This window comes from Takifugu flavidus, chromosome 14, assembly GCF_003711565.1.
Source record: "Takifugu flavidus isolate HTHZ2018 chromosome 14, ASM371156v2, whole genome shotgun sequence".
In the NCBI taxonomy this organism is placed as follows: Eukaryota; Metazoa; Chordata; class Actinopteri; order Tetraodontiformes; family Tetraodontidae; genus Takifugu; species Takifugu flavidus.
Genome location: NC_079533.1, coordinates 5220725 through 5242575, shown reverse-complemented (window position 1 = coordinate 5242575; position 21851 = coordinate 5220725). Strand labels below are relative to the sequence as shown.

Below are 21851 nucleotides of genomic sequence, written 5' to 3'. Positions count from 1 at the left end.
GCAGTTCGTGGAAAGTACAGAACTCCCCTGTATTTCAGCAAGAACATTTACAGCCAAATGTAAGATTAGATTCAGCTTCAGTCATTTTTATGTAACGCATACAAATCAGATAGTTTCACAGCTTCAGACATTTAATTAAAGGCTGTTTTTCCGTTTAGCGAATTTCTAGCTCTAACCTTCTTATTCTGAATGTCGCCTAGTGGTTCTCTGTTATTGTAAAGACAGCTGTCAACGACTTTCCACACAACGACGGAGCTTTTAATTTGGAGAACCGGAACTTCCTGTGTTTTGATTACCTCTACGGAAGAAGCTGCTTGTTTGCCCTCGTCCCTTGTTATCTAATTCAAATCAACAGTTTACGATCCGAATTAAACGACAGATGTAACATTTGACAGAAAGTCACAATGAGACCTCTACAGAAGGCGTTTCCTGGGGTTAAACCGCAGAAAGCGTCGCTGCTTTTGCCCTTTCTCTTAACATTGGTACTGGTTGGGATCCATGGTGAGAGCAGTGAGATGGACAACGTTGCAACAGAAAGGATGGCGGAGGAAAGCCACCGACAGGACAGCGCTAATCTTCTCATATTCATTATGCTGCTGACACTCACCATCTTAACCATATGGTTGTTCAAACACCGGCGCTTTCGCTTTCTTCACGAAACAGGACTCGCTATGATTTACGGTAATGCTAGCCCCGTTAGCTAACGGTAATGTCAGTTCATTCCCCGCCATGACGCTGCTCAAATTTAAGAATTATTATCCCCTGCTAGCTTCTAATGTGTGCATTTAGGAATATTAATAGTGTGTATTTACTATGTCGTAGTAGGAAGTCTCTTAATAATGTCTCCTTTATAATTACACAGCTACTTTATAGGACTTTATTTAGCTCACACAGAAGAGAAAAAGCAAGGATAAAGTAGTTTTGATTAAAAACAACAGGGTTCTAAAGATGTAGTCTTTTAACTAATGGATCAACCTATTGCTTTATTTCTGTGCTATAAGAGACGGTAACGCATTTTAATTTTTTTCTGCAACGCTGAAGGTTTGTGATCCAAAAGGAGCAATTTGTCGTAAATAGTCAAAGTTAGCGCTAGACAACAGGTTCCTCAGGCTTTGCTTCCCAATCCATTCAGGTTTGCTGGTGGGTGTGATCCTACGGTTCGGGGTCCACGTCCCCCTCAGCATGAGTGATGTAATCCTCAGCTGTGCCGTTAACGCCAGCCCGGCCACTGTCCTGGTCAACGTCAGCGGACGTTTCTACGAGTACACACTGAAGGGAGAAGTCAGCCGAGCCAAAGGTCACCAAGTTCAGGACGATGAGATGTTGAGAAAGGTTAGAAAATGAACAGGTGGCATTTGAACGAGTTGATTTGATCTTGATGTGTTGCTGTGACTGGGCGTATGAAACCCATGCAGCTCATTTTTATCCTCGCATCATCTCTGTCTATAGGTGACCTTTGATCCAGAAGTCTTCTTCAACATTTTGCTGCCTCCCATCATCTTTCATGCAGGTTATAGTCTGAAAAGGGTAAGAAAGTTGAACCTAATCTTAGTCGTGCCGTCAGGCTGTTATTGATCACTGTTCATAACCAAGCTGCTGTTTGTAAAAAAGCACCAGTTTTAATAATGCCTTTCTCTATCTGTCAGAGACATTTCTTCAGAAACATTGGCTCCATCCTGGCCTACGCCTTCATGGGAACATTAACCTCCTGCTTCATTATTGGGTGGGTTTGCTCTCTGAAATACATGTGCCGGCCTCACACACAGACTCTGACACTGCTTTAAAGTCAAGACTTTTTACTCTTATGGACATCCTTTATCTCCATAGACTGATCATGTACGGCTTTGTATGGTTCATGAAAGCTGTGGGTCAACTTGCTGGAGATTTTTACTTCACTGACTGCCTCTTCTTTGGGGCCATCATCTCTGCAACAGACCCAGGTATGCACTGGCGTTTAGCAGTCTATGTAAGTAAGTAGCCTGGAGCCTTCAAGGTAGTGTTTTTAATAGTCTTCTGTGTTCTTTTCCTGCTCTATATTCAGTGTTATCTTTCTCTGTGTCTCAGTGACGGTGCTGGCTATCTTTCATGAGCTAAGAGTTGATGTCGACCTGTATGCTTTACTCTTTGGTGAGAGTGTCCTCAATGACGCTGTGGCCATCGTCCTGTCTTCGTAAGCATTAATAACACTTTTGGAAATCTGCATGTTACAACACGAGTGCAACTCTTCGCCCATCATCATCACATCATTTGAAAAGTTAAGCTTTGTTTGGCAAATATTTGGGGATACATTTTATCCTTTAATTAATCTGGTGATGGAAATGTAAAGTGCCCACCATCACTGTCATCCTTGAAATGAGCTTTAGTTACTATTAAAAAGGGTGTAGTTTCATTCTCCCTACAGACAAATGAAGCTTTGTGTGTTTTTGACATTGTAATTGTGACCAATAACACTCAAGTTGTTTTTAACTGGACAACAATCACATTAACATCAGTCTCTGTCATTTCCCTGTTCGCCATCCTCCACTCATCCACGTCACTTATCCGTACGTACGTGTGCAGTGTTCTCTGCTTGGAGAATCAGGGTCAGAGGGGGGTTAGACTCTGCCCTCTCCTGGATATGATGGCAGAGGAATGCCTGGGAGAAAATCAGACCTTGACCCAGGGGTGGGTGGGTTTGTTGTTGAGTGTTGAATGGCTGTTCCCACTAATCAAATTCATCCCGTGTTATGCCCAAGTGGACAGCTCCAGGTACAGCTGTGAGGGGATGGATCTATTTGAACATCTAATTATATTTAGCCCTAACAGTCAGGAATCTGGATGATGTACCTGGAGCTGACCAGTGAGAGAAGGGTGTCGAAGGCAGATGTAGCCTCTTGGTGTTCAGCTGAGTAACTGTGCAGATCTGTTTTCTGCACCCTGCTAATGCTCACCTGGAAAACCCAACTCCAGTAACCAGGAAATAAAATCCTCCAAACTGATACAAAAGCAGACAAACACAAAGCTGCTGTTGAAGGTGGTTACTGGACTTGGTTGTTCACTTTGCTTGTCTACCAGTTCCACTTCCTGAATATTAACTTCCCATTTTCAGATCATTGTTGCCTTTGCTTTCCTGTCCTTACTTCAGCTCCATCGTGGCGTACCAACCCACAGGAGACAACAGCCACAGCTTTGAAGCCATGGCCCTGTTGAAGTCCTTCGGTATCTTCCTGGGCGTCTTCAGTGGGTCGTTTGCTCTTGGTGTGGCCACTGGGGTCATGACAGCACTTATATCCTCTCACCTGTCCAGCAGCTGAAATGTAATGCTGCAGTATTAGAGCACTTCCTGTTGGTTTGAACCTTCACTTTCACTTGGCCTCACGTGACCAAGTTCACTAAGCTGAGAGATTTACCCCTGCTGGAGACGGCTCTTTTTTTCCTCATGTCCTGGAGCACCTTTCTGTTAGCTGAAGCCTGTGGCTTCACAGGTACACTTGCACTTTTAATGCAGTCAGTTGGGTTTGTTCTGAGGAAAACTAGACGTAAAGAGCCACTGGTTGTGTTACTGTGTTCAGGTGTGGTTGCTGTTCTCTTCTGTGGAATCACACAAGCTCACTACACCTTCAACAATCTGTCACCTGCGTCTCAGGATAGGACCAAACAGGTGATGCTCAACATTTTTCTCTCATGTGGTTTCCAACTATATCAATCCACTCATAATCTTTAAGTCTGTTATTGCTGTAACCTCTGTGTTTTGGCCTTAATCTATTTCATCAAGCCCAACACAGATAAAAAGTGAGAAACCACTGAACACAGGAAATTCTGAAACATGTTTCTCCCTTTTGCTCATTGGTGTCATAATTCTTCTGCAGAAATTTCTGACCAGCTGATGTCATTAGCAGTAGTTTTTGCTCAGTTAGGCCTACATGTGGTTAAACAGTTTTATCTCTAATGGTGCATTTCAGTTCCCAGAATCTGTAGCCACATCCTTTAGCGTTACGGAGAGAACATCTTCATGCTTGGTTCCCTCTTTGTCTCCACTCATCAGCTGTTTGAGCTGCTGAACTTCCTGGCAGAGAACTTCATCTTCTCCTACATGGGTCTGACTCTCTTCTCCTTCCAGTCGCATGTCTTCAACCCTTTGTTCATCATTGGAGCCTTCGTATCCTTCAAACAGCCCCAGAATTACAGAACCAGTGTTTAAAGGCAGACTTGATGAGATTTTTCCAGCTGCCGGTGTTCATTTGCCCTTCGACGCTCACCTAAGCTGCTGGTCAGTGTCCCTTGACTTTTGTGCGTGTTGTAGCTGGCAGTGTTTCTGGGAAGGGCTGCAAACATCTACCCTCTGTCCTTCCTGCTCAACCTGGGACGCAGAAACAAGATCGGATCGAGCTTCCAGCACGTCATGATGTTTGCAGGTGTGGAGTTTCCATCCATTACCACATCTTCTAAACTAGGGCTTAAAATGGTCCAGATGCCAAGACCCCGCTGACGTCGTCCTTGTGGCTCTTCTAGTTCAGAGACTAATTAACCCATGAGCAACTGTAATGATTTTTGAGTTAATCATATTTTTGAATGATGCCATTTTCTCCTTCAGGTCTGCGCGGTGCCATGGCATTTGCTCTTTCCATTCGAGATACCGCAACTTACGCTCGTCAGATGATGTTTTCCACAACTCTGCTCATTGTCTTCTTCACCGTCTGGGTGTGCGGAGGCGGCACCATGCCCATGCTGACTTTCATGAGCATACCGTGAGGCGCAACTACATTTGATCTGACCTTTTGACATGTTTCAGCCCACTGATGCTACTTCTGTCCTTTAGGGTTGGGGTGGATACTGATCAGGACACCTGTGTAAGTAGCTACAGACTGCTGTTTTTTTAAACGTGATAAAACAGGAAGTAACAATGTTCCCCTTATCAGAGTTCAGCAGTGTTTGAAGGTTCATTGCGGAGAAATACCAAACATGAGAGCGCCTGGCCCTTCAGGATGTGGTACAACTTTGATCACAAGTATCCTTCTAAGCCTGAATGCCATTAATCCTGTCTTTTAGCAGCAGGGGGCGCCCTCTCCTCTAAAAAAATCTCTACTGTGTCAGCAGGTTTCCACTTCTGGTCACTTGTATCTCCAGGTTGAAACACACTTGGATTAGCATTTGTTAGTGTAAAGTGTTATCAGTCCTTGACAGAAGGCTGCTCTCAGCTACCTGAAGCCCCTCCTGACTCACAGTGGACCCCCCCTGACCGCAACACTACCCACTTGTTGTGGACCACTGGCACGATGTCTCACCAGCCCACAGGCCTATGAGGTTTGCATTGATTCAGCTAAATTAGCTTGTTAACAAGGGTATCAGTAGCCATCTTGTCTCTAAGGACCTACAGCTCGGTTCATTTTTTGCTCTTAATGAAGAGATTTGGATTATTCATCTGTCTCCACACCTCAGAATGAAGGTCAGCTCCATGATGATGATTCTGACTTCATCCTGAATGACACCAGCGTGAGCTCCTTGTACGCAGATGTCACCGTCAGCACCGACGACACTGGCTCCTGCACCGTCAACCGCAACCGTTCCTCCGCCACCAGCACCGGGGGCGGTCTGTTCGACGAAGGATTGGACCAGGAGCTCTCTTCAGTGGAACACGAGGTGGCGATCAGGGGCACCCGCCTGGTTCTGCCCATGGATGACCCGGTGGACCCCCCGACCACAGTCACCCTGCCCCCGCCACCGTCTCCGCCAAACTCCGACCCTCGCAGACACAGACTGTAAAAGGGCTGCCAGAAGGTTCTTTTCTCCTTTAAAAACACAAACCACCGTTCCTGATTTGAGATGAAATTATGAATCTGGGGTTTATTTGAAGCCACAAATGAACTGGACTCATCATGGCCTGATCATTTAACTGTAAATGAAGTGTTTGTGGAGGATTGTCTGAACAAGCCTAACAATTTGAAACAAAACTAAAGATAATCAGAGTTTGATTCAGCAACCATTTAACACTTTATGTTAAAATGTGTTGTTTGTTCCCTCTAAACAAACCCTGTCTGGTAGATTCAGAAGGTTCCCTAAACCAGGTTCATGTGTGGTGAAGCAGCTCGTGCTACAGCTCGCTACCACAATCTTAAGAGCATTTACTCTGCAGGAAGTTGAGTGGGGGGGGGGCACCTAGATGGGGTTACTGATGGAGGCTAAGTAGGCCTCGAGCACATCTGTAAAAGAAAACAGCTGGGGCTGCACAAGGCAAGCAGAAGGGGAAAATGGCATAAATGTGGAACGAGGTCAAACGGAAACAGTGTAGCCATCTCACTCAAACAGTTGGTCAAAACCAGCTAACAGCTCTGTGCACGTGCTGATCATTGAGGACGCGTCCCATCAGGACATGAGCAGAGCTGTAAAACCTGCTGACAGCTGCAGGTTGAGTGCTGAGGAAGGTTAAGCTAGTCAGTGCCGGTTGTCACGGAGACAATCGACCAACACATTCTTTTTACAACGGCGATGATGGAGGCTGATTTTCATCCATCCCACCAGGTTGATTCACATTTTTAACATATTTTCTTGGATAAACAGGGCCTTGCTTTAACACTCTAATTTTCTGAAGATTTTTCCCTTTATTTATTTATTTAACAAAGTGATTTGTCTCGTCTTCTTGACCTCTTTATCCCTTCCAGGGTCACAGGAAGGGGCCACATATTGGTGAAGGCAGATCCACTGCTGGATGAGTCGCCAGCTCCTCCCAGGGCCCTGTGTGAGCATTTGTGGGTTTGTTACCTTGCTCAAGGGTACCTAGGCAGTGCTCTGAAGATGTTCTAGAACCTATCCCTACTACCAGAACACCTTCCATGTTTTGTCCACGCTGGGGCTCGAACCGACAACCCTCAGGGGAAGACCCAGTCCCCTGACTGAGCTACCACCATTATTTATGCAATGATTTAACTTATTTATTGTTCTTTTGTGACATAAATAATGATTAAAAAGCACCTTTTAATTTAAAAAAAAAACACACTAATTCCTCCAGAAGGTCCACTGTTGAATATGTAAGAGAGGGAGGGGGAAACTATTTATTCCTGTTCCTGTGTGTGTGTGTGTGTGTGTGTGTGTGTGTGTGTGTGTGTGTGTGTGTGTGTGTGTGTGTGTGTGTGTGTGTGTGTGTGTGTGTGTGTGTGTGTGTGTGTGTGCGCGCGCGTGCTGGGACTTCTGTAGTCATCTGCTGTGGCGGATCAGAGAAGTGCTGCTGAACCCTGAGGGCTGTTGTTTTTAAGTGCCTCTTCAGATGTTGAAGCGTACCTGCTCGATCTGTTATACGGTTCGTTCATGACAAATTAAATGAACTTTTAATGTAAATTAGATTTATATTGCTGTTAATTTCTGGCATCAGTGTTCATGACATTAATTTGTAGCTAATAACAGTTATTGATTCATCATCAAACATAACTATTAGAAGTTATTTAAAAATGGCTGCAATAGATCTGGGACAGGATTTATATGCCACAAACTGGCAACTTGTTTTGATTTTACTTGAAACTGTAGGTAAGGCAGTTTAGGAGGAGCCCAAGTCTTAAACTAGAGCGGGATATTCAGCTTTAATTGCAGCAGCATTTGGATACATAAAAAAAAAAATCACATTCACAGTTATTGAAAATGTTTGTGTTGTGTCTAACATGAGTTGTCTCTTTAAACTTTAGGTAGCTTTTAATATGAATATGTGCATAATCATGTTCAATTCATGTTTTTGCCTTTTTGTTGTCTGAATTCCATCCAAAAATGATTTTTATTTGTAGGAGAATTTTGAAAAAAAAAAGAACCATAGAACTGCTAACAAAACTACCGTGAACCTGTTTTTGGTTTCTTTTATTTGTGAAGGTTGTTAATGAAGCACCTGCATGTCAACAAATTTCAGATGTGAACCTTTAGCGAATGTCAAATATTGCGCAACATCAGTTTTCCCCGATTCTCCTATTGTTAGTAGTCAAATATCTTTCTGCTGTAAAAAAAAAATAAAAGTATTGTTGAAAGTTGAATGGTGGTGAACTTTATATATAATAAATCTGTCATGATTTTACACATAATATTTCTTATTGCTATTTAAATTTTAATCCAAATTTAAAAAAAGACATATATTTTAAGATTTTTTTTAAATTCATACTGTCCTTAAGTAGTTCTCTAAAGTAATTACTCCACTTAATTTTTAAATTTATTCAAACGTGTCGTAAAGCTAACGAAGTGACTAACATGGTAGGATATTTTAAAATATTTTTTAAAACTTCCGGTAGCGCCTATATTTTGAAGGTGCAGCCGGATGTGTATGTAAAAACTCGGGCGCGCAGTCTCGTCAAATCCTAGTTGGGATCCGCCAAGACCGCATCGTTGATCCCGCAGAACCCCTCCGTCTGAACTTTGACAGGTAACGTCGCGTCTTCGACACCAACTGAACTTTAAAACTTGTTTCCTGACAAACTGCATCAGTTACTACAGCGCTTTTCTCAAGTCTGATCTGAAGAGTGCAACTTAAATGGCGCGGCGGTCTGAACACGGCAAAAACGATTCACGGCTGTATTAACTGTGTAAAGGCTAGTGAGATTGTTGGGTTTTTACTAACATTAATTCGTTTACAAAGAGGAAACAAATCTTAAAGTGGTATGTGTAGTGTGTATTGGCAGCGTGTGTGAGAAAGTTGCGTTTTTACCTGCAGAACTGAGTTAATCTCTTAAAATCTTAGTTTTTAGTTACGGTGGCATTTTTTTCCTCATTAAAACTCCTCAGCTGCTCTTTCGGTACGAGCAACAAGGTGGCTGCAAATATTCAATTGCATAATATTAATTAGATCATACTGTGACGTCATAATGTATAATGGGTCTTTGGAGATTTATAATGGGTAAACTGTCATCCTGATGTCTGCAAATAACCTGAATTTCACATTCATATGGAAGCTCTTTCCAGACAGTGCCCCAATACTCACACGCACACAAATGAACATGACCTCACTCCAATAAAATGCATCACTCGCCTTTAAGAGATGATGTCTTGTAGTTTCTTGAGAATATTTGAGCCATCTGAAATCTGCTGGACCCATCACAGCTGCGAGTTTCCTCAGTGTCGCTCCACACCACCGGGATCTAATTGTCTAACTTTGTAGGACCCCAAATATTTATGCGAACGCGTTTTCAGTTTATTTTCCGAGTGTATCACTGGAATTAGTGGTAGGAATGCTGCCAGTTTGATCATCTTTTACCGACACAGCCATCACATTACGAAACTAGCAGCAAAAATAAACTTGCTTTGCGCACGGTCCAATGCGAGAGATTCCTCCACAGGCACGTGGTAGCGTATACCACCAGGGGGCGCTGTCACCAACCTGAATGTCGCATCGTTTTAGTGACGTCATGTCAACAATTCACAATAACTCCACAAAATGTAACGCAAACACTCAAGTGCCTCAGACAGGTCGAGAAATACTTTCCCGAGTGCTAATAATCCTACGGAAATGGAACCCTCCACAATCGTCATCACTTGGTTAGCAAACAACAACCAACCAATCAGATAAAATAGGTGCTTGTTGCGCAAACCTGCCATTTACCTCTAGTAGTTATTTAGAAAAATTAATTTTCTAATATGGTTTTGAGGCGGTGCTATTTAATTTACGATTTTTAAAGTTTATAAAGCAGACTAAGAATTTAAACTAGTTTGTTACTTGCGTTGATTATCATTCAGTGCTTTGGTCTTGGCAAACCATGCAAAAAGCTGAACCCTGAGTGATCAAATGAACTAAAATTAGGACATTCAATAGCTAAAATGCCAAAGTAACAGCATTGCTGTCAATCACTGGAAAGGAAGGTGAAGGAAGACGTGTAACATGTGTTCAGCCAGAGTTCATGGCTCACAAACCAGTAATGGTAATTCAGTGGAGAATTGCGTGCGGCTGGACTGTGCCAGTCAGCCTGATGCAGACTTCCTGTTTCTCCATTTTCCAGCACATTCTTCAGCGATAAGCTCATGCCAACGCACGCAGACGCCCAGATGTTGGGTATGAGCTAAAAAACACACCCGTTTTCCCATTTTGTTTCACCTCTCTCGGGTTGCTGCACAGTGTCAGCTCTCCATTTCATCTATACAGCAGCAAGTTTGGAGCTTTCAGAACTGTTACAGTTGTTTGGCTCAAACCTTCCTTGAGAAAGAAAGAAATTGACTCAGAGCAAAACCAGCAGAACTGTACTGGGACCTGCTGCTGCCTGCGTGGCTCTGCATCTGCACGCTTCTCTTTGGCAGCTCCAAGATCCCAAAAAAGGCTAAAGGTTAAAGGCGGACGACATGAAGCTGCACATCTTCACCTTAAATCTTCTCCAGAGGCTGCAGACTGCATAGAGACCTGCCACTGTCTTAGTGCTGGACACAAAAGCAAGAGTCACATGTGTGATACCGCTGCACGTTCAGATGGTCTAAATGATTTTTCAAATACACTGACTAATGCAGGGAGCAAAACAATTAAAGTCATCGCTTCTTTGGCTTCTCGACATAAACTTGACTTTTGAGTTAAGAATGCTCAAAGTTTTTTTCCCAAATCAGGTCTGATCTAGATTTGATAAAAATGTTTTGATATCCTGTGATACTCAGCTGCACACACACACAAACGCTAATGCTTCTGCCTCCAGCCCTGCCTGCTTGACAATTTAACATTTAACCATGGTGACCTAAACAAAGAGGTTTTGTATTGGCAACTTGGCCACAGCCAGCCCGAGTACGTGCTGTTCCACCTCATCATAGAGGAACGTTTATGACAGAACAAGCAGCAACACCGCCCGAGTGTCACCTGATGCCTGCATGCCTGATTTATTTGCTTCCTGCATGGATGCTGGCCCACTTCCTGTCAGCCATTGTTTGCCTCCCATCAGTTAACATTTTGACGATGATGGCACTCCAATAATATTTTCGTCCTCTTGGCAAGGATGAGCTTCATCTGGTGACTAAAGAATGTCAAGAGGCTTCGCTGTCTGAGTGTAGCTTTACTGACGTTTGCAGAGTTGCTGCAAAAATGTTCATCCAAACTCAGTAAAGGCTCCTGTTTGATGATGAACAAATGCTTGTAAAATGATTGAGACATGAGTTTGGAGAGAAGGCAAGGACGACAGTCAAAAATGCCTCCACCAAGTTAACCTACCTAAAATGCACCAGTAAAAGAGGACAAGAGTCTACACACAAAAACCAAGTAAGGATTTTTAAATTTGTAGCAGGAGATGACATTAGCAGTGCTGAAGATCTGCCAAACCCTCCCAGTGGTTCAGAGTTATCTTCCACAAGCATCAGGACAGGAACCATCGCCAGTGAAAACACACAACCTCAAAATACCCCATTTGGGTTTCCTGCAGAGTGAGTTCTGATCTCAACCAGAACTTCCTGCTAAAGCTGGTGGCCCAGACCAGGAAAACACACTTCAGGCTGGTGGTTCATGTTAGAAGTGTTAAATAGAACCGTGAAGGAATTCCTGGTATGAGTAATGTGGAGAGACCTGAAAGGACATTTAGGAGTCCCCCATCTCACACACACACGTGCACCCACACGCAGGTATGCACACCTGCCCTCTTTGATAGCAGATAATGTGTCCTGGTGGAAAAATACAGTTGGTCATAAAGGCTGTTTCTTTGTGCTGCTTCAACAAACAGCGCCCCCTTGTGGTTGTTTTAGGGACCCATCTTCTCCACGGCAACGATGTCAGACAGCTCACACTGTTTCTACTGCCGGGAGGACCTGGGAGGGAAGAGGTTTGTTCGCCATGAAGGCAAGCCAGTGTGTGTCCGCTGCTACACCAAGTTCTGCGCCAACTCCTGTGCCGAGTGCCATCGACCCATTCCTGTGGAGTCAAAGGTATAAGTCCATCAGTTTTTTCCCCTTCTTGGTTGCACCACTCACCTGTAACTCTGGCCATCAGGAGCTCCACCATAAGGGTCGCTACTGGCATGAAGAGTGTTTCCGCTGCACCAAGTGCTACAAGAATCTGGCCAAGGAGCCTTTCAATACCAAAGATGAGCGCATCATGTGCGGGAAGTGTTGCTCTAAAGAGGATGCTCCACGGTGCCATGGCTGCTACAAGCCTCTGTTGGCTGGTATGAGCAACTGTTTTATAGGAAAGAGCAAGAGAGTTTTATTTTTACCCTAAAAATGTCACCATTACTCTTTGGTAGTGTTTTTATGAATACAGTAACTGCAATGAATTTCAAATCTAGATTAATCAGTAATCTCCAGATGCTCCATAGACTGTAGCACCTCTGGTACATGGTCACATGTCTCCATGAACGCAGAACTCCTTCTGAACTGTAGCTAAAGGCTGTGACCGAAACAGCACCGCCTGGTGGTGGCATGCAGCACTCCTCAGCCGGCAGCGTCTGTCACGGCGAAGGAAGTTGGTGTAGATGTACAACAGATTTGCAGTCTGTGATGCTGTTGTTCTTTTCTCTGACCTTACAATTCAGCACATTTGGTATTTTTTTCCAGGCACAGAGACTGTTGAGTACAAAGGGAACTCGTGGCATGATGATTGTTTCACCTGTTATGGCTGCAAACGGCCAATAGGATCTCAGAGCTTCCTCTCCAAAGGCAGCGACGTTTACTGCGCTCCCTGCTACGATAGGAAGTTTGCCAAACACTGCGTTGGCTGCAATAAGGTGGGTGTTGGATTTTTTCTTTTAAAAAAAGTCAGATAGAAAGACCCTGAGTGGGGCTCCTCATGATCACCTGTGTCCAGGCCATAACCTCTGGGGGGGTGAGCTACCAGGATCAGCCATGGCACAGCCACTGTTTTGTGTGCAGCTCCTGCTCAAAGACTCTGGTAGGGGTAAGCTTCACCAAACACCAGGACCAGGTCTTCTGTGTTGACTGTTACAAGAACTCTGTGGCAAAGAAGTGCGGCGGCTGCCAGAACCCCATCACAGGTCGAGAAAGATTCACGTTGTCAGGAAGGCAAAGCTACGTTCCCAACATTCTTTTCTCTGGCTCCAGGTTTTGGTAAAGGCGTGAATGTGGTGAGCTACGACGGAGGATCCTGGCATGAATACTGCTTCAACTGCAAAAGATGCTCCCTCAACTTGTCCAACAAACAGTTCGTAACCAAAGGAAGAGACATTCTCTGTCCCAACTGCGCCCACAAGTAGAGACGACATCCAGCCACCATCTTTGCTCAAAGCTCCACTTCAGTGTTCTGAATTCTATTGTCGTGACATTAAGCGACCCACACTGCTAATGCTGGCTGAAAAGACGCAAGATGCTCTGCTCACACGCCTTCTACAATATCAAACTGAGAAATTAATGCTGATTGATGCTTTGCTAAAAGAAATAAACTTTTTACAAAACTGAGTGTTGAAGTGTTTGGCGGAAACAGGAAGTGAAGTTCTCCTTCTATATGCATCTTCCTGTGTGTTTACAGAAGGCCTGTTTGCCTTAATTACTTTTTAAATGACTCGTATGTAAAGTGATATTTACTCCCCCAACACGCACACACACACACACACACACCTACCTAATTAAGTGATCCAATCACAGCAGCGTCATGCTGTTCAGCGCCGCCTCTGTTCACAGACCCATTTCTTCTGTGCATCTGAGTCTGGTAAAAGGGTTCACCTGTAGAGGTCTGATTGAGCTGTCCTGAGGATTTCTTTATTCTTACAGGTAAGGAACTAAAACAAACCCTTTTCAAAGTTTCTTTGAACATTTCATTCAGTAAATATGAGCAAAGGCTGATGTTACAGAATATTGTCATTTTTTAAGGTAATTTGCTTGCTAAACACACTAAAAAGGCAGTTTCTCTTTCAGATAGAAGATGATTTTTCTTCTGAAAGGGTGTGTTTTTATCACATTGTCTTTGCTGAGCAGTGTTGCATCAGGTAGGAAAATGTTTGATATTCTGAATAAACTCCATTATTATTATAGATGTGGAAAAAGCCTTTTCTACCCTTTTGGTATATTTTCTTTTGAGCTCTGAGACCACAGCAGTGTGGGAAACCTTGGTGCTGCTCATAAATCAGTCAGGACTATCTAGAACAAACACAGTAAACATGATGAGATGATGCACTTCCACCCAGCACCAGCAGCTCCAGCAGCATCTGTTCTCTTAATTGTGTCTGCGTTTCAGCCTCTATCTCCACTAACTGATTATAAAAACGGCCTTGATTCCATTCAGTCTGTACATCTCACCCACCGAGCTGTACGAACTGTCTGTCTTCTCTCAGATTCTTCGCTCAGTCTCTGGGGTCAGGCGGCTTCCTTTGACTCAAGGTGCAACCACTGGAAACTAAAGCGTCAGGTGGGCGTCCCCCCCCTGCAGGAGTTCACCATCTGCTTCTACTTGAACCTGGAGGTATGAAAATTATATCATTGATGCTTTACCTTTGACTGATGGACGTCCTCACACGCGTACAGGTCCAGGGTGTGGTTCCGTGGACTGTCTTCATGTACCGCCACCCGGAGGTCCAGTACACTGAACTGGGGTTTGGAGGGAGAGATGGCTTGTTACTGGTGTGGCTGTTTGGGAAAGAGTGGAGCACCCGGCCGATTGTGCTGGATAGTTCCAGATGGTACATGATATGTCTGACCTGGACACACACAACACAAAAGCCCAATTTATATATCGACGGCATCCCAGAAGACATCAGAGAAGGTTGGCCAGACAATATGCAACCCAGTGTGATCAGTTCAATCAAACCTTTAATTCTACATTCGCTGAATCTCTCCCAGCTCGCTCTGTAAATGTCTCTTCCCCTCCTTCAACCACGAGCTGCAAACTAGCTCCCAACGGTACGCTGACTCTGGGCGCCAAACACCAGCTGCTTGATGGCAACATACAGATCGATCCAGTTTCTGGCATGCTGGGAAAATTATCCCTCTTTCGACTTTGGAAGCGGGAGAGGAGCAAGCAGGAAGTGACATCACTGGAATGTACAGAGGGAGACCTGGTGATGTGGTGGACGGGGAACTGGGATGTCGGGGCCTGCCCGTCGAACTGGGATCCAAGGCTGCGCTGCGGTGAGCAAAGATTAAATATCTTCATTATCTTTGAGTTGAGTGACTCGCTTGGCCGGACACATGTGGCCTTTATTGCCTCAGAGCAAATGTTGACCGTTTGCTTCTTTTCTGGCTCCCGTGGCAGTAAAGCAAATATAGAAGCCGTTGTGAGATCAATCTTGTTATGATGCGGCTCATTAAGCTCATGGATCTGTAAGATAGCAGATCCAGAATTAGGGGTTTATTATAACATCTGTTGTCTTTGATTGCCAGAATGGTCCCTTTATGAAGTCAAGCTCATCTTTGCCATCATTCCTTCCAAAGAGGAGACCACTGACCTCAGCAGTGCCACAGAGCTGCTCAAACAATGGGTAAAAGACCAAATGCACACAAATCCAATGGTGCGCCACAATCCGCAACAGCTTGGGCACCTGCTCCGTGGCGATGAGTTCATAAGCAGTCAGTGGCTCCAACGGCTGTTTGTTGTTCCTGCAGCTTGGCGACATCCTTCCTGCCGGTGTCTATGTGCATGGCGAGACTGTGTCTGAAGTGATGAGGTATAAGTACTGATAAGGCTCTGTCTGTTCTCTAATTTCATATCCCAGTGTGATTTTGCATGTGCAAACAATTGTAGCTTGTCTGATCCCAGGAGAGCCGGAGCAGCAGGGAGCCTGGTTCAACCTGTCCAGGCAAGTTAAAGCTGCACACCTTCATCTGCTGCTGCTGTGACATAATGATTTTCATGTATTTTTGCCATTTGTTCTTCAGCTATGGTGGACTCCTGGTTTAAAAAGGTACATTTTTTGCCAGTCCAATTTTCTACATGATACATAATCCAACTGTAGCAGAAAACCAGAGAATTTACATTAGAATACATAAGAAGAAATTTGCAAACAAATCAGGTGTGAAGGAAACCTGAAGCTTCCTGACAGTGGACAAACTGTGGACACTTTCTGAGTGATGGGTGAAATAACGTCTCCTTTAGGTTTGACTGCCTGATTTATTTGATCGCCAAACCCGACTGGGACGTAGCAGACATGCAGAAGCGGCTGCAGGAGCTCTTGCAGAGACCCTACAATCCTCCTGATGGTCGGCAACAGTTGCTGCCTGATGAGAGCAGCATCCGCACCACAGCTGTCGGTAAGATGTCTGCAGGCGTCACCATCAGACCAGAGACGAAGACTTAATCAGGTGAATTTCTGCCTGTAGAAAGTTTCCCTGCTGCCACCAGCACATCTGTTGGTGTGACAGAGGCTTCTCCAGTGACCAGCACATCTAACATCTTAACATCCGTGCCCACCGCCGTCACCACTGGTGTGACAGCATCCACTACTTTCATAACAAACGCTGCAAATATGTCTGGTCAGTCCTGATACTAACGCTTGCTCGTCACCACCCGATGTTTACTGATAAATATGCTGAACGGGTCTGCAGATGTGTATTTTCAGGTGCAGATGAACGTTTCCATGACGGGAGAGTGCGACACAGAACAGACCCTTTTCTCCTGGGTGAGAAAGACAGAAGTTCCTCACGTTTAAATACCCGCACTCTGATCCCTGACTCCCTGCAGGTCAACTCCAGTCTCCCCAATGACACGATGCTACTGCTGAGCCTGCAGCTCATCCACCCTCGCCAAAGGTGTCCACCAAAGGTGAATGCGACTCGCTGAAACAGAGATCCACTAATCTGACTCTAACCTGATCTCACTTCTAGAAACCATCCTGACCTGCTGCCTGACCTCCGAACCCTTCATGCTGTGAGAAAACTAACATTTTAATGCCATAAAATTCCCATTTGTCCTTAAAACTGTAGAGTCAGAAGATCTGGTTAAAAGCTGGTTAATAAGATAGGGACTGAACAAAGGCCCTTTAAAGACTTGAGTCAGTCATTGTAACATTTAGTGCTATTTTATGGACCGCATTGTCAAATAAATGGAGGAATATCAGCAAATTCATCAACAATGTAAAGCGCGATTAGCAGAAGCCTCAGCACTAGCAGGTGGCCCCTCGTCAACACCTCCACTTGCTCCCACTAAACCAATTTAAACTAAGCTCATTTGTATGCAGGGCAGGTGTGACAACATTTATAATAAGACTCCACGCTTGCTGTAGAGAAAAATCTCTTGTACTGCCATCAAAAGGGTTTATTTGGTGCTTATTTCAATTTATTCTGTTCCAGGTGATGCATTCTGAAGTTTCACGGTAGGGTCTCCTAATTTTAATCATGCAAACCAATTTCAATCATGCAAACCAACCTTTAGAGAAATCTACCACCTCAAACCCAACTGTCCACAGAGTGAGCTGCCTCTTCCAGGTCCTGGTCACAACGGCAACAGACATCCGGGAAACGGAGCAGCAGATAAAAGAGCTGCTGCTGGAGCCCTTCAACAATGGATCCATTTCCATAGCAACTGATGACATTCACATACGACGCATGTGTGAGTCAGAATGGGCATCGATTTTCAGACTTGTATTTCCATAAAAGGCTTCAAGATCGTTGCTCTGGTGCAGTTTTAGTGACCTGCTCTCCAGAATCAATGAATACAAGGAAAGGCTTGTTTAACTGGCCCCTCACAGCTGCAGGCAAACATGCAATCCTGCCTTGCCCAAAAGACCCTCACTGCTATGCTACTCGACACTGGTGGGTGCTACTCCAGGAAGTCAAGGTTCTTGGCTCAAAAATCTGCTACAGAAAAGCTAGATTTTTAACCCTTCTCCCCGTTCACCACCAGCAAACTGTCGATCACTACATACTGGGTGAAGCCAGACCTGGATCAGTGTCCGATCCTGGTGGAAACCATCCCTGATCTGGACCACATCCAAGTTACTCCTGGTCTGTCGTGTTTTTTTAGAACTCACAACCAGCCCTTAAGTCTGATAGCTGAGCGTGGATCGATATCCTCTCATTTTCAGAGAACGCACATGAAGTGGTGGAGATGATGGAGAGTTTGCTTAGAAACCAGTCCACGCTCAGCTACAACGATCTGCTGACGGTTCTTAACAAGCTGAAGGATGTTGTGAACATCAGCGTGGTGACGACCACCCTGGCTCAGGCTCTGATTGACATCATCTCAGACATACTGGAATCTGACAGCGACCTGCTGCCCTTCACCAACATGTGAGCATGAAAATTCAAGGAGACAAACGTTTAAGCTCCTCCCCCTCAACTTCTCATCCTCCTCTGCAGGATCCTGAACATCACAGAGGCCATTGGAGGCAAGATGGTGGGCACCGACAGCTTCAGCAACCTGACAGCACCGTCCATCGCAATCTCAGTGGTGGACATCCATCCAGGCCAGTTCAGCAGTCTAACGTTTGGAGTTTCGTCTGACCGGGCAGGCACGAAGCCAAAGGTACAGCAACGACAAAGCTTCTTAGTGCAGGCAGCAGGATCAGGTGTAGCGTTGAATTTAGCAGTCCAAATTTCATAACACGTCGGATCCTGTAACATTTTAGATTATGAGCTCAGGCTGCTCTGATCTCATGTTCATGTTCAATTACACACTTTCACTTCTGTAGATCTTCATAAATCAGGAACCATTCAATGGTACCGTGGCCTTCATCTCCCTTCCATCTGGCTTGCAGCACAACTTCCCACAGAACAGCAGCACACCGACCCCACCGAGGATCATGTTCCAGTTCTTTGGCATCCCCCTGCTCTTCAGGGTGCAGCTTTGGTAGTTTTGTTGTCAGCACTGAGCGATCTACTGCATTAACACCTGAGCAACCATCCTGTTTGCAGGGCAGTGAGGAGGGACGAGTCCTCAACACCTTTGTGGTTGCAGCCAGCGTGACCAATGCCACCACTCACATCCAAAACCTGAAAGAAGATGTCAAAATCACCCTCTATCATCTAACACCCAATACAGTAGGAGCTGCTATTTCCTTAAAAATTAGCTCACACTTCTATAATTATACCGAATAAGTTTGGTCAAAAACATTTTTCCTCTTTGCTAAAGCTTCAGAACTCTGTTGAGTGTGTTTACTGGAACTACAATAAAAACAGTGAGTCCAGATTTACCGACTTACCGAGTTATTTAATTTAGTTTGGTTCTAAATTTGAATAAATTGTGATGTCTTGGTATAGATGGACAGGGCGGCTGGGACGATTACGGCTGCAGGAAGCACAACAGCACCTCTGACTACACAACGTGTCTGTGCAACCATCTGACGCACTTCGGAGTCCTCCTGGTACACCCTTAATATTTTTCCGGTATCAGTGACAGGCAGAATGCCAGCAGGGGGAGCTCAAAGACCAATGACCAAAAGAAGTCGTTCTGTTCTTAAGCTTGATGACAGCTCAAGTCATGTGGTTCCCTGTTTGTTTCATACAACACGCAGAAAAATGTATCTTTTTAAGTCAAATACACCCTGAAAGATGGAGATTTAAAATATACACGTTTAACAGCAGGTTTAAAACCCTCTCAACTCTCTTGTTTTGATAAGAACTCAGAACCGTCTAGCAACAAAAACCGTTGGAAGAACAGACTCACAAGTGTGCCTTTGTGTCTCCAGGATGTCTCTAGGACTCCGGTGGACTGGGATAATGAGCAGATCCTGACCATTATCACCTATCTGGGTTGTGGAGTCTCCTCTTTGTTCTTGGGAATCACAATTCTCACTTACACAGCATTCGAGTGAGACACAGACCAGAGTTGTTTTTCATTTCTACCTTTTCTGGCACATTATACGTCTCAGTCTGAGACCTCATTAATAACTGCAGAAGCACCTGTTGGTGACAATGTAACCACATTTAAAATGTGAGCTTTACACCAAAGTCTTGTGTCTTGAGCGACTTCTGTGTTTTGACCTTTTCTCCATCTCAGAAAGCTCCGGCGAGACTACCCCTCTCAGATCCTCATCAACCTGTCCTTGGCACTATTGGGCCTCAACCTGCTGTTTCTGCTCAACTCCTGGCTCTCCTCCTGGGGGTTACATGGTCTCTGTGTGGCTGCCGCCTCCCTGCTTCACTACTTCCAGCTGGCATCATTCACCTGGATGGGACTGGAAGCCATTCACATGTATTTCGCGCTTGTAAAAGTCTTTAACGTCTACGTGCCCTCGTACATCCTCAAATTCTGTGTTCTGGGTTGGGGTGAGTCTCGTTCTACTGGCTGACCTTTGCATCAAAATAACAGTCAGACTGTACCGTGTGCTGACCTTCCAGGTGTTCCTCTGCTCATCTGTGGCCTGGTGTTCCTCATCAACCACAACGCCTACGGCAGAAACTTCTACTTCGATCAACAGTCTGACCTACAGCTGCTGGACAACTCCGACACCTTGTGAGTGCTCCTCAAAATATTATTTTCATCTTCCTGGAGGAAAGTATGAGGAGGAGGTGTACATCAGCAGCTGTCCACCATCATCTTCACCCGCATTCCCTCCCTCCACCTCTCAGCTGTTTTATCCACAACAATGTGATGTTTTACGTCTCCGTGGTCGCCTATGCCGTGCTGGTCTTTCTCTTCAACATTGCGGTAATGCGTTTGACCATTATCCTAAAAAGTTGCCACATGACAGGGGCGGCATGCGAGTGTACTAACTGTCATCACCTCCTGGGCTTTTCAGATATTTGTGGTGGTTCTAATCCAAATCCGTCACATGAAAGTCAACAGTCCAGCTGGGAGCCGCCAGGGGCTGATACACAACCTGAAGGGTGTCGCCAGCCTCACCTTGTTACTGGGACTAACCTGGAGTGTGGGCTTCTTCACCTGGGGACCAGCCAGAATATTTATGCTGTACCTTTTCTCTGGGCTCAACAGTCTTCAAGGTCAGATAATGATGTTGGACGGCTCCATTTATGTGTGAAATAAGATCGTTTTGAATTAAAGCCTCTTTGTGCATCTCTCAGTTTGCTGCTGCAACTGTTGTATTTAGACTTGACTTGTTAGAATGTGCATTAACGTTCAAGCTTTACTTGCTGTATTTCTGTCTCTCGGTAACTTGTGTGTATCCAGGGAGTGTGTTACAGTGCTTATTTAATGGGGGAAGGCTTGTATCACTTCATTAGCCAAAAGAAAAGTAGAGGTGATGGTCCAAGGTTGATCCATGTCTTCATATTCCAGGATTTTTCATCTTTATCTTCCACTGCCTGATGAAGGAGAGTGTGAGGAAACAGTGGAGAATCAACCTCTGCTGTGGACGGTTCCGCCTGGATGAGTATTCCGGTACGATCCATCATTTTATTTACCTTGGTAATCAGTGTTTTCAATCTGCTGTGTTTCATGTTTAGAGTGGAGCAACTCAGCATCAGTGGGGGGTTTGGCCAAACCCAGGTCCAATCCTCCCAGGGCTTCCTTGCCCTCGGTCCAGTCCAGCTCCACAGACACCACGTCCACGTCCTCTGACTCCACCCAGAAAGACGTGGCGTATAAGAGACCCATTCTGGGGGAGAAATCTCAAACCTGGCAGAACCTTTTGAAATAATAATAATTAATATAAAACCATATTACGCGATGTCTGTAGCCACAGGAAGTGGTGAAAGGTACATTTCTAACAGTTTATATTCAAATTAAATCATTTAAGCAGCCTTTAGTCTCTTAATCATTATTAAATCCTTCAACTATTGTAGCACATGAAAGGTTGGAATCCACTGGCTGACAGTCGTTAATATGAAACGATCACAGATTTAGTCAGACATTAAAAACCTCCACCTTCCAGAATCACAGTAAAGGTCACTGCATACGTTAACATGCACAGGTGCATTAAATAATCACACCAAAGCAGTTGTAATTAAGCTAGTTTAAAGACAACTAAAAGGCCATAATTAATATTTTTTAAAGGTTTCCTTCACAGTCCGACAGCTCAATTTACATTTGACCCCCAAAAAAGCAGATTTCACACCTCAAGATGTAGACAGATGTTGAATTATCTTGCAGTCTCTGCTGCAATTTTTGG

General features: G+C 44.7%; 3 protein-coding genes across 9 annotated transcripts; all 3 read left to right on the top strand.

Annotated features, from left to right (window-relative positions):
- The first annotated feature begins 277 nt into the window (after positions 1-277).
- LOC130538126 (sodium/hydrogen exchanger 6-like) lies at positions 278-7988 on the top strand. Of its 5 annotated transcripts, XM_057055426.1 has the most exons (17): positions 279-681; positions 1133-1332; positions 1450-1527; positions 1647-1723; positions 1828-1940; positions 2065-2170; positions 3089-3266; positions 3359-3464; positions 3552-3640; positions 4025-4138; positions 4283-4394; positions 4574-4727; positions 4799-4829; positions 4899-4987; positions 5178-5283; positions 5419-5757; positions 6639-7988. In XM_057055426.1, exons 1-16 carry the CDS (start codon positions 405-407, stop codon positions 5740-5742), a joined length of 2154 nt encoding a protein of 717 aa, XP_056911406.1. In that variant the 5' UTR covers positions 279-404; the 3' UTR covers positions 5743-5757; positions 6639-7988. The 5 variants fall into 5 exon arrangements, 4 of the variants coding, with proteins under 4 accessions (XP_056911406.1, XP_056911408.1, XP_056911405.1 ...); XR_008953772.1 differs by lacking the exon at positions 6639-7988 and having other exon boundaries at positions 278-681; positions 5167-5283; positions 5419-5558; XM_057055428.1 differs by having other exon boundaries at positions 3125-3266; positions 5419-7988.
- Positions 7989-8263: 275 nt separating this feature from the next.
- Positions 8264-13311, top strand: LOC130538139 (four and a half LIM domains protein 1-like). 2 transcript variants are annotated; one of them, XM_057055463.1, is made up of 6 exons: positions 8264-8371; positions 11647-11826; positions 11891-12065; positions 12454-12623; positions 12704-12890; positions 12958-13311. In XM_057055463.1, the coding sequence occupies exons 2-6, from the start codon at positions 11671-11673 to the stop codon at positions 13107-13109; spliced, it is 840 nt and encodes a 279-aa protein (XP_056911443.1). In that variant the 5' UTR covers positions 8264-8371; positions 11647-11670; the 3' UTR covers positions 13110-13311. The 2 variants fall into 2 exon arrangements, with proteins under 2 accessions (XP_056911443.1, XP_056911442.1); XM_057055462.1 differs by having other exon boundaries at positions 8277-8371; positions 11625-11826.
- A 216-nt stretch (positions 13312-13527) lies between these two features.
- LOC130538119 (adhesion G-protein coupled receptor G4) lies at positions 13528-21483 on the top strand. 2 transcript variants are annotated; one of them, XM_057055408.1, is made up of 31 exons: positions 13528-13623; positions 13768-13838; positions 14184-14311; positions 14374-14611; positions 14689-14976; positions 15229-15326; positions 15451-15512; positions 15605-15644; positions 15724-15749; positions 15941-16095; positions 16165-16317; positions 16390-16463; positions 16526-16593; positions 16669-16711; positions 17134-17156; positions 17250-17392; positions 17466-17595; positions 17687-17787; positions 17868-18072; positions 18142-18307; positions 18474-18620; positions 18697-18822; positions 18914-18959; positions 19042-19145; positions 19470-19591; positions 19781-20049; positions 20122-20236; positions 20353-20431; positions 20523-20724; positions 21020-21121; positions 21187-21483. In XM_057055408.1, exons 2-31 carry the CDS (start codon positions 13775-13777, stop codon positions 21378-21380), a joined length of 3711 nt encoding a protein of 1236 aa, XP_056911388.1. In that variant the 5' UTR covers positions 13528-13623; positions 13768-13774; the 3' UTR covers positions 21381-21483. The 2 variants fall into 2 exon arrangements, with proteins under 2 accessions (XP_056911388.1, XP_056911387.1); XM_057055407.1 differs by having other exon boundaries at positions 15590-15644.
- Positions 21484-21851: the final 368 nt, after the last annotated feature.

Bases quoted from the DNA above. Each gene is read 5' to 3' on its own strand.
- LOC130538126 (XM_057055426.1), top strand. From the start codon at position 405: ATGAGACCTCTACAGAAGGCGTTTCCTGGGGTTAAACCGCAGAAAGCG. The intron at 1,941-2,064 runs GTATGCACTGGC...TCTGTGTCTCAG, and splicing joins CATCTCTGCAACAGACCCAG to TGACGGTGCTGGCTATCTTT. The intron at 5,284-5,418 runs GTTTGCATTGAT...TCCACACCTCAG, and splicing joins CCAGCCCACAGGCCTATGAG to AATGAAGGTCAGCTCCATGA.
- LOC130538139 (XM_057055463.1), top strand. From the start codon at position 11,671: ATGTCAGACAGCTCACACTGTTTCTACTGCCGGGAGGACCTGGGAGGG. The intron at 11,827-11,890 runs GTATAAGTCCAT...TCTGGCCATCAG, and splicing joins CCATTCCTGTGGAGTCAAAG to GAGCTCCACCATAAGGGTCG. The intron at 12,066-12,453 runs GTATGAGCAACT...ATTTTTTTCCAG, and splicing joins CTACAAGCCTCTGTTGGCTG to GCACAGAGACTGTTGAGTAC.
- LOC130538119 (XM_057055407.1), top strand. From the start codon at position 13,775: ATGATTTTTCTTCTGAAAGGGTGTGTTTTTATCACATTGTCTTTGCTG. The intron at 16,712-17,133 runs GTGAGAAAACTA...ATTCTGTTCCAG, and splicing joins ACCTCCGAACCCTTCATGCT to GTGATGCATTCTGAAGTTTC. The intron at 18,073-18,141 runs GTGAGCATGAAA...CCTCCTCTGCAG, and splicing joins CTGCTGCCCTTCACCAACAT to GATCCTGAACATCACAGAGG.